Source organism: Trichomycterus rosablanca, chromosome 20, assembly GCF_030014385.1.
Source record: "Trichomycterus rosablanca isolate fTriRos1 chromosome 20, fTriRos1.hap1, whole genome shotgun sequence".
NCBI classification, from domain to species: domain Eukaryota; kingdom Metazoa; phylum Chordata; class Actinopteri; order Siluriformes; family Trichomycteridae; genus Trichomycterus; species Trichomycterus rosablanca.
In genome coordinates, this window is record NC_086007.1 from 11,257,317 (window position 1) to 11,271,064 (window position 13,748).

General features: G+C 40.0%; 1 protein-coding gene across 2 annotated transcripts in view; it reads left to right on the top strand.

The window, feature by feature from the left end:
* Positions 1-1,162: 1,162 nt before the first annotated feature.
* git1 (G protein-coupled receptor kinase interacting ArfGAP 1) overlaps positions 1,163-13,748 on the top strand; it is a 44,228-nt gene continuing 31,642 nt past the window's right edge. For both annotated transcript variants that reach the window (XM_063017387.1, XM_063017388.1), the window contains exons 1-6: positions 1,163-1,376; positions 9,001-9,134; positions 11,011-11,123; positions 12,483-12,588; positions 12,767-12,853; positions 13,365-13,495. In XM_063017387.1, coding sequence (XP_062873457.1) covers positions 1,325-1,376; positions 9,001-9,134; positions 11,011-11,123; positions 12,483-12,588; positions 12,767-12,853; positions 13,365-13,495 — 623 coding nt within the window. In that variant the 5' untranslated portion in view covers positions 1,163-1,324. The remainder of the gene's footprint in view (positions 1,377-9,000; positions 9,135-11,010; positions 11,124-12,482; positions 12,589-12,766; positions 12,854-13,364; positions 13,496-13,748) is intronic.

Below are 13,748 nucleotides of genomic sequence, written 5' to 3' on the forward strand. Positions count from 1 at the left end.
TTACTCTAGATTAAGTAAACAACAGTCCAAGAACACAAATCTGCTCAAACCTGTTTTTTTAAAGATAGCAAGAGACTCAGATGTTCGGACAGACAGAGGAAGTTCGTTCCACCATTTGGGTGCCAGTACAGAGAAGAGCCTTGATGCTTGTCTTCCTCTAGTCCTGGGTGGAGGATCAAGTCTAGTGGCTCGGAGGTTGCGTGGTACAGAGCGGGGTTTGATTAGACCTCGAAGGTAGCTTGGAGCTGGTCCATTTTTGGCTTTGTAGGCGAGCATCAGTGTTTTAAACTGAATGTGTGCAGCCAGTGAAGAGAACGCAGCAGTGGGGTGATGTGGCAGTGTTTAGGTTGGTTAAAAACCAGATGGGCAGCTGCATTTTGAATGAGCTTCAAGGGTTTAATAGTGGACATCGGAGCACCTGCCAGGAGGGAGTTGCAGTAGTCCAGCCGTGAGATTAGCAGAAGTCCAACCTGCTTAGTAAGCAGAAGGTCGCTGGTTCAAACCTCACCACTGTCAGGTTGCAACTGTTGGGCCCTTGAGCAAGGCCCTTAACCCTCAGTTGCTTAGACTGTAAGTCGCTTTGGATAAAAGCGTCTGCTAAATGCTGTAAATGCAATTAATGTGCAGATGACAAAATTGCAGCAACTTTGTTAACAGTTAAATCAACAAGGACCAAAACCAACATACATTTCTGACTCTGAACATATATTTTCTGTGCACTTGCCAGATAAAGCTAAATATGACTTTCATTTGATGTTGGCAAACGTTTATTGTGTAGCTGCTGGGTTTAAATATTCATGGTGACACATTTATGCAGTAGCTGGGTGTGCTGCCTCCCACATACACTGTGACCCGTGGGATGAGAGATAGTGTGTGTGAGTGGGCTTCAGTCAGTCACAGACAAACTGAGACAGTGTGCAGCCTGGTTGAACCATAACCTCCATCCACTCAGCCTGCTGCTACTGCTGCTACTGCTGCATGGTAATAAAACGCCTTGCTGGAGAATGATCGAGATATGGGGCTCGGATAACACAGTTAAACAGGAGAAAATAAAAGGAAGCCTAGCAGTGTAGGTGAGGCTCGGTGAGAGGGGTAAGAGGGGGTGTTGGTGTTGTTTTGACAAGCTGCTGGAGCAGCAAAGGACGGGGGGTAAAACCGGGCTGGAGAAGGAAAAGAGGGAAGAGGAGCTGGAGCATCGGGAAGCTGTCCGCCGGCTTCCGGACATTCGGAGCGGCATCGCAGCTGCAGTCTCTAACTGGAACGATAAACCTCGACGATTTTGGATTGTAATTCGTAGCTGGAATCGGTGTTCCTGTTTAGTACAATGTCTAGGAAGGTCCAAAGGAGCGAGGTGTGTGCCGACTGCAGTGCGCCAGGTACGTTCCGATTTATGCTTGTTGAGATTTGTGTAGCTAGGCTAGTGCTGTAGAGCTGCAGGGCCTTCAAAGCTAACGGGCTAATAAAACTGGAAAAACGGCGTAAATGCAGCAAGGTGGCTACGACTGGTTAACATAATGCAGACAGACCAATAATTTGATATGAACTACCTTCTTTTGTAAATTATCACCTTTATTACGAAAAAAAACCCCCAAAAAAAAAAAACCCATAACGTTAGACAGGTTAGCAAACCGAACCCTGTTAGCTACGCTATGGTATTGGTACTAGTTATCTATCGAACTATTGGGTGCGTCCCAAACCGCAGTTTAATTACTACACAGTATTGTAAAGTAGTAGTAATGGTGTAGTTATTTTAAACACTGTTTAGTAAATAACATGTGGTTTGGGACGCAGCCCGTATTTAGCTTTTGCTTGTTGTTAGCAATTAAATCTAGGTAGCCTTGCCTTGAGCGTTAGCCATTCATCTGTTTGACTGAAAACCTGTCATAACGAACTGTTAATCAGGGCTCTATAACACCTATCTTAATTATTTAAAATAATAATGGGTAACTACTAAAAAATAACAACGTAGTAGTAAATTGTACACATTAGTTACTTACTACTGTTGCGTATTTGCCCATGAATTGACTGACTACTGTATGTTAGTTTTTATATAGTTATAGTTGGTTTGTTTTTTTATGTGTTATTATGAGTTACTAGACAAACTCTTGCTGTATGCCAATAAAATATGCCAATATTGTATTTATTAATAAACCGTGTAAACAGCTAGTTAATATTGGGTAATGCTAGCTGTAGTGTTAACTAGTAGTGCCTGGCTAACGTTTGTCCCAACTAAACTGACACCGCGTCCCAAACAGCATGCTAATCATTTTATCAACACTGAAAACAAACAGTAGTGTTGTTATTATTACTGCATATTTTAGGACAGGACTAATTAAATGTTAAGTATAACTGTCTTTAATACTACTACTTTGATCTGCAACTCAATTTTTTAATCATTGTATCATCACAGTGCAGCAAATGTAACATTATGAAATGCTTTAGTTGACTGTAGTTTTGTCTTGCTGTACTCAACATTTTGCCCTAGTCGCAATAACATTCTTGAGTGTCCTAAAGAGTTTATAAGTAGTAAAACCCACCCCTTAATTTAACTTATATTGCCACTTTTGGAATTTAGCAGAAACAACTTACTATTGCAACCGACTGTAATTTAAGCAATGTAGGTGTAAGGGCCTTGTTTAGGGGAAAAACAGTGGTAGGACTTGAACCACTGACTTTCCAGTTATTAGTTTTCACTGCCCTAATCTGTAAGAGCATGTACTGATCTAATGCTGAGTATAAATATTGGGTTTAAAACTGAAATTGGTAGTGGATTCTATTTATGTGTTTTGTGGTTTATTCACTGACATTTTATACTTTAAATGTGGGGGTGGCACAGTGGCTAAGTGGGTTGCACTGTTGCCTCACAGCAAGAAGGTCCTGGGTTCGATCCCCAGGTGGAGTTTGCATGTTCTCCCGTGTCTGCGTGGGTTTCCTCTGGGAGCTCCGGTTTCCACCCACAGTCCAAAGACATGCAAGTGAGGTGAATTGGAGATACAAAATTGTCCATGACTGTGTTTGATATAACCTCGTGAACTAATGAATCTTGTGTAATGAGTAACTACCATTTCTGTCATGAATGGAACCAAAGATTACTACTACTGTCTTTTCTCTGCTGCTGCTACTCTATCGGAGAGATGCCATTCGAAATTTCATCGTACCTGTATATAGTGACAATAAATATTCTATTCTATTCTATTCTAAAGAGTGAAAAAAGGATGTTAGAATCGTAATAAACAAACAAATTTGTATCACTGATAGGGTGTAGATCATATTTTACATAGTGGCCCAATACTAGTTATTTTGAGCTAATTGTAATGACATGAGGGGACTGCAATTAATCATCAGCTTCCACAATCTAACATTTCAATTTATGAACAAACATCCTGTTTACTATCAATGACTGTATAAATATAATCAATTTAATGTCTTACTTGCATCATTATTGTCAGCACATACTTAAGCAATAGAACACGAGAGGGAGTGTGTTATCGCGAATAACATTTTGGTCGCCGTAGATCATCACAGCCGTGATGTTATTCACGATAACACACGACCTCGAGTGTTCTATTGCTTTTATACAACAGTTTTTACAAAATAAAGAAAGAAAATAAATCAAAGAAGCCCTGAATTTCATATTAAATATGCTTTAATATTGACAATACCTTCCGCCAAAAAGTAGTTCCACAACGAATGAGTTGCTGCTATGCAACGGTAAAAATTCCCTACCCTGCCTTAACACAGTAGGCTAAAAAAGGCTTATAGTTTAACACTACAAAGCAGACATCCCAAGTTGCAAAAACTCATTTCAGGGAGATAAGAACAAGAAGAAGAAGGCCAGAACCTCCGAAGGGAAAAAAAAAGAAATAAAAAACCTCTCGCACACACCAAAGGATATGGGTAAGCTAACTGTTCGCGTTACAAACACATTAATGTTCCCTATATGGTGCACTAGATTGTGTATCAGATCACAGATTTATGTTCCCTACATAGTGCACTAGATAGTGAATTAGACAATTGCTTTATGTTCCCTACACAGTGCGCTAGATTGTATATCAGATAACGGATTTAAAATGCGATCGGGAATAAAGTCTGTGTCGCCTGCGTGCGCGTTTGTGTGCATGAAGCTTGTCGTTACTGGCAACGCGTCAGCGGAGTAATACAGTTGTGGTGTGAAAAGGCCGTGCTGTTATCACAAATATCAGCACGGTTCAAGACCAATCAGATTGTAAGGTCGGAACTAACTGTTGTATAATTTTTAACTAAAAAGCTTTTTGCAAATATGTTTGTTGTCTGACATTTATAAATGCTGGACTTCATATAGAACGTTTTACAATGTTGTACAATGTCTGGGTATTTTCGTAATAGGTTTTACATAGTTAGGTTACTGTTGTGAATTTTATTATTTGATACACGATTACCTCTCACGATTTGGGATGCACTGATCCAATACGGAAAAATTTGATTTGAGCGGACATTGAGAGAATAAATTTCAAATAATTTAGGTCTTTCACTATATATTGTACATTATATTGTTCATCTCAGATGGACATGAAGACAAAAAGAGGTGTTGAATTTTCTATACCAAAAGAAAAAGGACCATCCAGACTGTTATCAGTGAAAGGTGCAAAAGCCAACACCTGTCTTTATATAGGGGTGCACCAGTGCCCACGAAATGGGTGATTTGCTTATTTGTGAAGGTACCATTAACTCTAAGGCATATACTGTGGTTTTAAATTAATGGTTATTTTAACAAGACAATGTTAGGCCTCATTATGCTCACACTACAACAGCATGACTTCGTAGACATGTGAATGACTAGTCTGCCTGCAGTCCATCTCCTCACTAGGGAAGATGCTCCAACCTGCCATCGATGTAAAGAGAGACTAACAATTAAACACATACTGATAGACTGCAAAACACTAAACTCAGAAAGACTGAGGTTTTTCAATGAAAACGAGACACGAAATGTGCTTAAATCTTTTTTTAACATCTTCTATAATTCATCTATAAAACATCTTCTGTAATTCGTTTTAAATGACACAAAGTGAAGAAGCAACTTGAGTACCGCCATATAAATGACCCCAGTGTGTCGGTACGACGCTGAAACTAATCAATCAATCAATCTGCCTGCAGTCCAGATCTGCCTCCTATTGAAAATCTATAGTGCATTTAGACAACTATGACCATGGACTGTTGATCAGCTAAGGTCTTATATCAACAATTAGTATTCCCAGTTCCATAATGATTAAAAGTGTAATTAATAGAAGGATGATGTAACAAAGTGGTTAACAAGTCCTAACTTTTTGTTGCTGGCATCAGATTTTTACATTTGTAATTTTAACTTTTGTCAGTTTTGTAAATGTTTAGTTCTTCTGTTCCGGAAATGGGTTTGTATTTTCTAAGACACACCCTGGTGTATTTTATGCCATGAATGCTCGTAATGTTGATGCTGATATTGCATGTAAACATTGCAAATAAATGGGACTGCACATTTTGTAGACCTGTATTTTAAAAGTATAAAATTACAGATTTCATTAGAAAATAATTCGCATTTTAGCTCTGCTAGCAGTCGGCCAGGTGTCTACACAGACACGCGATTGGCTGTGTGTCTCTAATGGAATGGACAATGGCCATTTTAATGTCATGTTTTACACTTTGTTTACAGTCATGACAGGACAGGAAGTTACAGTGTTCTTTAACCTCTTGGGTGGCGTGTTGCATATGGAACATGGTCATAAGGCTGTGTGTAAACGTCTAGGTTAGTAGAAAAAACAACCCACAGAAACTCCCTTTCCCGTTGTTATTTTATCATTTTGTAAACGTATGAGTTCACTAAGAAGGAAATTGTAGACGTCCCAAAATTAACTAATTAAATCCTAATAGGGCTAACGGATGTCAATACTGCACAGAATTATTAGATTAGTAAAGCAGAGTTGCAGAACATGACTGGTATCCCATTAAACTATCATCATCTCTAATGGAACATCTTACTCGAGGTTAGTCAGTTGGCCAGCTATGTTAAGATTGTTATTAGGGGGTTAGCCTTGGCCTTGTTTCTGTACCTCCCACCTGTTTCATGGGTAAGGGGGCACTCTTTTAACAGTTGTTTTTTTTCTAAACAGCTGCTATCCTTTCTGGAATGTATTTATGTTTCAGTGTGTTGGTTTTCATGCTCTTTTTCTGTTCTCCCAGCGCTTGCCAGCGTGATATTGGCCGGTGATTTATTACTTTTGGCCCCTACAGTCCCAGCAAGGTGCAGTTATCTGCATTCAGGTTTCAACACTGTTTGCTTTGTCTTAGTTTGCCTACTGTAGATCTAATTTAGATGGTGGTGGGTGGGCTTTTGTTCGACTGTAATACCGCCTGCAATTCTGCAGCTCTTCTTGTGGAGCTGTGTATAATCTTCATGTATGACATACCAGAGGAATGCAGATAATAGTGTGTTGTAAAGTGGTGCTGAGTGCAACAGTGTTGAGTGGGTGATTGTACTGTGGTGTGGACACTAAAGGATGGACGGAGAGCAGGCTGTAATGCACTGTCAGTGTTTAATGAGCGAGGACGATGTCCAGCATTATGGTTTCAATCACTTTATCTGCACTGTGCCTGTGTAGGAAGGTGTAAGCATGAATATAAAACATTGTTAGGTAGTAGGGGTACCGGTGATGAGTGGTTAAGATGGGAGAATAATTAAACTATGTGTATTAAAGCTTTGTATAGCGTCATACAGAAGGTTGTACATGTCCGATTGTCGGTTGTCCCTGTAATTCTCCGATTGTCAGTTGTACCTATAATCTTTAGATTGCTGGTTGTACCTGTAATCTTCCTAATTGTCAGTTGTACCTATAATCTTCTGATTGTCGGTTGTGCCTATAATCTACCGATTGTTGGATGTACCTTTAATCTTCCTAATTGTCAGTTGTACCTATAATCTTCTGATTGTCGGTTGTGCCTATAATCTACCGATTGTTGGATGTACCTGTAATCTTCTGATTGTCGGTTGTGCCTATAATCTACCGATTGTTGGATGTACCTGTAATCTTCTGATTGTCGGTTGTACCTAGGGCTGGGCGATATGGATCAAAAGTAATATCTCGATATATTTTAGCTGAATGGCGATATACGATATATATCTCGATATTTTTTCATCCCATAAGGTAATAACAAAAAGACACTTCTGAGCCCTAGTTGTACCTATAGTCTATCGATTGTCGGTTGTACTTATTGTCTTCCGATTGTCAGTTGTACCTATAACCTTCTGATTGTCTGTTCTTTCTATAATCTTCCGCTTGTCAGTTGTACCTATAGTCTTCTGATTGTCGGTTGTACTTATAGTTTTTCTCATTGACCATTTGACTAGATACACCTACAATATAGATGTGTTTTATTATTATACTCTTTAGAACAAAAACATTTTTGAAAGTTGCGGAAACCCTGCCACGATGGTAGGATTTGTACATTTGGACAGAACCAAAATAAAAAAAAAAACTTAACTTCAAACTCAACGTCACTTGGTTCTGGGAGTGGCGGTGAGTTTAAAAGGCGTTGAGTTTTAAGGTATTTTTTCCTGTAAGGATGTTTGGAAAACCTGTTATTGTGTTCCATGGTCCCGTGGACTTGCATATATTTTAGGCTTATATGAAATAATGGGGTTGTTTTGACACTTATACACTGAAAATAACACAAATATAAAAACACTAAAATAAAAAGCTGATTCTTACAATTTCTTAGAACCCAGAGCTGTAACACAAGTTTAAAAGTGAAACAGAAGGAAAATCCAGATAAACACAGATACATGTGGAGCTTTCAGAGTGAATAAGACAGTTATTCCACGCAAATGCAGATTCGTCTCATATTCACACTTTGATGACGTATTACCGCACCGCTCAAGCCGAACGCTGAACAAAGCGACTGTTCATTGTTAATTTGAAATTAAAACAAAAAAAACAAAAACAAATTGAACACGTTGAGTTTAGGGAAACGTTGAGTTTAAGGGTACAAATTTCGCGACGAAGGGTGTTGTTTCAAAGGTTTTGAGTTTAGGGGATGTTGAGTTACAAGGTACCACTGTATTTTGTTGTTTCTTTCTATTTTCATTCAAGTATTTCCTTATTTCTTTTAATAGAACTCTCCACAGTCCAACTACAACAACAATAATAATAGGCTGTCAAAATTGCACCGACCCACAGAGGCACGGCCTCCACAAGACATCTGAATGAGTTGTGTGGTATCTAGTTTATTACTTTACCACATTACCAGTGGGTACTTCATCATTTGCACATCCTGGTTCCATCTCTTCTGTGGGTAACTGATGCTCATGTGCCTGGATTTCCACATGATTTTGAAGGAAACAGGATGTATCTGAGCAGTCAACTTTATTCCATTGTGTTAGTGTCCAGTTCCTGTACGTGTGCTCGTTGTTGGTGCTTTTGGTGGTGGACAGGAGTTAGTATGGGGACTAGATTGTGACTACACAGCACTATACACTCTGTTCAGTGTTTGAGTACGAAGTCAAGATCTGAAAAATATCTGGAAGGAGGGCCAGAAAATGGGAAAATGAAATAGTAAAACATATTTTATGGCCTGTCAATACATTTGTGGCCTGGGCGCTCGGGTGGCACCGCAGTAAAACACGCTAGCCCAAGGCTTGCGTAATGCTCAAGGGCCCAACCGTGGCTGCATAGCAGAGCCTGGATTTGAACCATCAATCTTCTGATTAATAGCCCAAAGCTCTACCCACTAGGCTACCACTGTCCCTAAGTAAGGTGTCCCAACTAAAGTTGGGCCGTGATGTGTTTCAAATCGTCACTTTTTCTATGTACTGACTGTACCTGCGCTGAATTGGAATTAAGCATCAGCTGTTAAAATTGAATTTGTCATTCTGTACTGTCTTACTTTGCTTTTCTTTGGCCAGTAAAAAGAACTGTTGCTGTATGAGCTGTTTTTTTAGTGATGGAGTGTTCTTTCAGAGTATCGTCAATGTGCTTCTCTATGTGTCGGCAGATCCTGGATGGAGCAGTATAAACCGAGGGGTGCTGATCTGTGATGAGTGCTGCTCTGTGCATCGTAGCCTTGGGCGCCACATCTCCATCGTCAAACATCTGCGGCACAGTGGCTGGCCCCCGTCCCTACTGCAGGTATAAAAATATCAGGGTGGGAAGCTGCAGACAGCTCACCATTCCATGCAATAACAATTCAGGGTTCTACAGTTCAAAAATATATTAATTAGTTTAATAGAGTTTCATGTAAATAATCATTTATCTTTGTTAAATGTATAGCAAAAAGCTGTAGCCTAAAACAATCTGTTAGTTTTAGTCCTTAGACCATTTAATATTGAGATGCTTCCTTAAAGGCTAAATCAGAGTGAATACATAAGAGCAATACAACAACAATATTTTCTTAAGAATTGTATTTTGAGCCTGCAAATCAAGCTGAAGGCTGAGGCTGAAAATCAGAAGCGGTGAGTGTTAAGAGCCAGGTGTTCACACACTGAACTTAGTTAAGCTAACAGCTAACTGGTTAACGTTAAAGATCTAGTCATTTTATTTTTTATTTTTGTACAAACCCTTTTGTACAAAAAAACTATGCTAATGGAAGCAGTTTTCTGTTCCTATGGTATACCAGTGGTTCCAAACCTTGGGGTTGAAATGCCTTATGGGGTGGCCTAAGATGCAGATAGGATCGATTTTACAAATTCAAAGCAAATAACAATAACTTTTGTAATAAAATAATTGTAATAAGTTTCTATAGCTATTCATTTACCAACCCAATTTCCTATAAGTTAAGACATTTTGCAGTCAGTGCAATAAAAACTTAAATTTGAAAATTGTCGCTAAACCTTCTTTATCTGACAAAAATACAAAGAAACAGGCATCCAGGTGGTGCAGCTAGCACTCCAGTGTTGAGATTGTGAGCTCCTGAGTTCGAATCTCGGCTCTGCTACCGGTCGGCTGGGCACCCCTTAGCAGGCATAATTGGCTGATGCCTGCAGCAGACAAAATTGACCTCCAGTCTGCTGGGTGGGAAAGACCGGACTAAGGGGTGGGGTTATCAATGCTGTGTAAGGACCTTGGTTGCCCAGGGTGCCTGTACAGAAAGTGGAAGAGCACAGAGATCTGGGCGTGGCTCTCTGTACATGAAGCCGACCTAATGCTCAAATCCACCGAAGTATGGGAGAATAAGAATAGATTGGTGGACTGCAGGCAGAAAAAGGGGGTAAAATGCATTAAAAAATGACAAAGGACGATGCTTTGGCTGATCAACTTTTTGTATTTTGTAAATATAAACAAGTTTAGAATTTGAGGCATGAAACAAACTCTAAAATGTTGGGACAGGAGCAAATAATTTTTAGAATATTCAATAACAAGTGAGTTGTTAACAGGTCAGGGTGTCATAATTGCGTACAAAAGGAATCTCCATCAAAGGCTCAGTCTTTGCAAGCGAAGATGGGTCGTGGCTCACTACTTTGTGCTAAACTTCATGAGATAATTGTCCATCGGTTCACATTTCTCAGTGCAAGATTCAATTCAAGTCTTTCACCATCAACCGTACATAATATTGTAAAAAGATTCATAGAATCCAGAGTAATCTCAGTCCATTTAGGGCAAGGCTGGAAACAACTGTTAAATATGCATCCCTCATGCCACTGCGATACATATGGCCACATGCACTTGGGAGTACTTCAGAAAACCCATGTCACTTAAGAAATGCAATCTGAAATTCTCTTACTTAAAAAGAATGCCATACATCAATTCTTTGCAGAAACACCACAGAGTTCTCTGGGCTCACAGTTATCCTAGATGGACCAAAAGTAGAATTGTGTGGTGTGGTCAGATGAGTCCACGTTCTAGCTTGTTTTCAGGCATTTATAAAAAAAAATATTTAAAGAGAGAATGAAGAACCTGAATTTACTTTTTACTTCACCCTGAAGCGTACCTATAAAACTAAATCACTCCGAGCAAAATACTATAAACCCTGCATTATTTATCACGTGTGTTTTTGTTTGTGTTTCAGATGGTGCAAACCCTGGCCAGCAACGGTGCCAACTCCATTTGGGAGCACTCGTTACTAGACCCTGCACAGGTTCAAAGTGGTCGCAGAAAACCTAACCCACAAGATAAAGTCCAGTAAGTCTAGAAAAGCAAACATCCATGCAAAGCGCCGATTTGCCCCGAGGCTCACGGTTTTGCCTCCTCTCATGTGAATGCTCCCTAATTGTATTACGCAGCAGGACATTAATCAGAAACGCACACATTCAAGCATTTACACGGAGTGTTTAAACTTAAAATCTTAGCAGAGCCACCGACCAAGCAGGGTGTCTACACAAACACGACTGGTCGTGTTTAAGGGAGGGAAGGTCGGACGGGATCTCGTCCTGCTGCCGCTGCGATATGTGATCTCCAGGACTAGTCAGTTAATCTTAGTAAATCACCCACAACAGCCAGGAGATTTTGCCATTCACCTTGGTTGAATGATGGAGACTGACAATATTATATCCACCTGAAAACCTTGTTCTTTTATTGCTGTTCCTGTAATAATTTCATTCCCATACAAACCCTTAAGTTTCCTTTGGATCCTTCCTTTGATTTATCTTTCCTTTTTAACTTATTCTAGATTTCCCTATTGCATTAACATTTCACTGTGTTATTTATATTTCATTACATACTGTGATAAAAGCTCACTGACATGAAAATGTGTCTGAGACATCAGCAGCGATGGCTTAAAAAAGAACAGGCCGTACTGCTTACGCTGGCACCAGTGGAACAAAATCGGTCTGTTTAATCAGTTTAAATGCAAGCAGAATAAATGACGCATTATAATAAATGATAGATTAAAGCAATGATCAAATGAGAGCCTCAAGCTGTCACCATATTCACTTTAATATTCAACTCATGGAAAATAACTATGCTTTCACAGTCGTTTTTTTCCTCCATGTGTTCGGGCAAATCCTGCCTTTTGTGATATGATTTGATAGTAGGTCATATTAACAAGCTGAACAATGCAAACTCCTCCATACTAGCATAGCTCACTATTACAATGATTTTCAGACAGAATACTTTCTGTGTGACATTTATCTAATGATCTGTGTAAGCTTTTCAGGTCAATGAATTATTCAAAGATCATTAGCCATCTAATGCCAATGCTATAGATGTGTAGCACAATAAGGCGGCACCCTGGCTCAGTGGGTAGCACTGTCGCCTCACAGCAAAAAGGTCCTGGGTCTGATTTTCAGGCGGAGCGGTCCAGGTCCTTTTTGTGTGGAGTTTGCATGTTCTTCTGTGTCTGTGTGGGTTTTCTTTGGGAGCTCCGGTTTCCTCTCACAGTCCAAAGACATGCAAGTGAGCTGAATTGGAGATACTAAATTGTCCATGACTGATTAATCATGTGTAACCAGTAATTACTTGTTCTGTCATGAATGTAACCAAAGTGTGTAAAACATGATATCATTGTTTCATGGTATCAATGTTTTTGGTCTCTACCCACAGTCCCACCAAGTCCGAGTTCATTCGCGCCAAATATCAGATGCTCGCATTCGTCCACAAGTTGCCGTGCCGTGATGATGATGGGGTCACCAGCAAGGATCTCAGCAAGGTGAGCAACACTGAAAGGTCAGCATAGCCCCAGGAAAGAGAGGCTGTCATCCTTTTCTACTGCACAGTGAGAGATGAACCACGCTGGCTCTGCAGGAGGGACTCTGATGCATTAAATGATGTCTCCCTGATGAGAAAGCTCACTCATTTCTCTCTGTCTCTCTCTCTCTCGCCCCAAGCAACTGCATTCAAGTGTTCGAACAGGAAGTCTGGAGACGTGTCTGCGACTGCTGTCTCTTGGAGCTCAGGCCAATTTCTTTCACCCTGTGAGTTTTTAGATCCTGACTTTATTATTTCTTACATATTGGAAAACTGTTGGCATATAGGTTAATGAATGAAGGGCTTGAGGTTAAACGTCTGCTGTACTATTGATTGGCCGTGCACCTACTCGGAAAAGATTGCTTCAGAAAGGACATCCAATGAAAAACTGTGCCAAGTCTGGTATGTGGACCAGATCCACTTAGTAAGCAAAAACTATTGTCTAAGTAGTGCGTCTAAATAATCTGCCTTATGAGTTTGATTAGAATCCTTTCTACTCAGGCAGTTGCCCAGTTAGGCAGTAGGCAGCAAGGCAGCTCAATATCCTTAAGACTGCTAAGTGTTGAACTTTGCTATTCTACATTGTCCAGCAATATTATTTTTTATGCTTAAAAAACAGATATATGAATGTCAGCTTAGTAGCAGTGTTAGTGTGACTAGCCTGTGGTGCTTCATAAGGACTCATGTAGCTGAAGCTCTGATCTCACATCCACACTGTGTTCCTCTCTTTGCCTGTAGGAGAAAGGCACCACCCCTTTACATGTGGCTGCCAAAGCAGGCCAGGTCCTTCAAGCCGAGCTTCTAGTAGTGTACGGAGCCGACCCCGGAGCACCGGACATTAACGGCCGAACGCCCATGGACTACGCCAGGTATGCATACACCATTGGTGTCTCACGGCTTAGCTGATTTTTTTGTGCATTATTTTAACCAAGACATTGTTGCAAAGTAGCTTGAAAGTAATCCAGCTCCAGACTGTAAATAAGAATGCTATAGTTAGCGGTGGTAAGAAAATTATGGCGCATAATGAGAAATAAAATATAGCTCTCTCATTTCTCGCTCCTATGTTATTCATTCCTTGAATTAAAATCAGTCTTGTAGGTATTTATGCTCGCAATCGCTTAG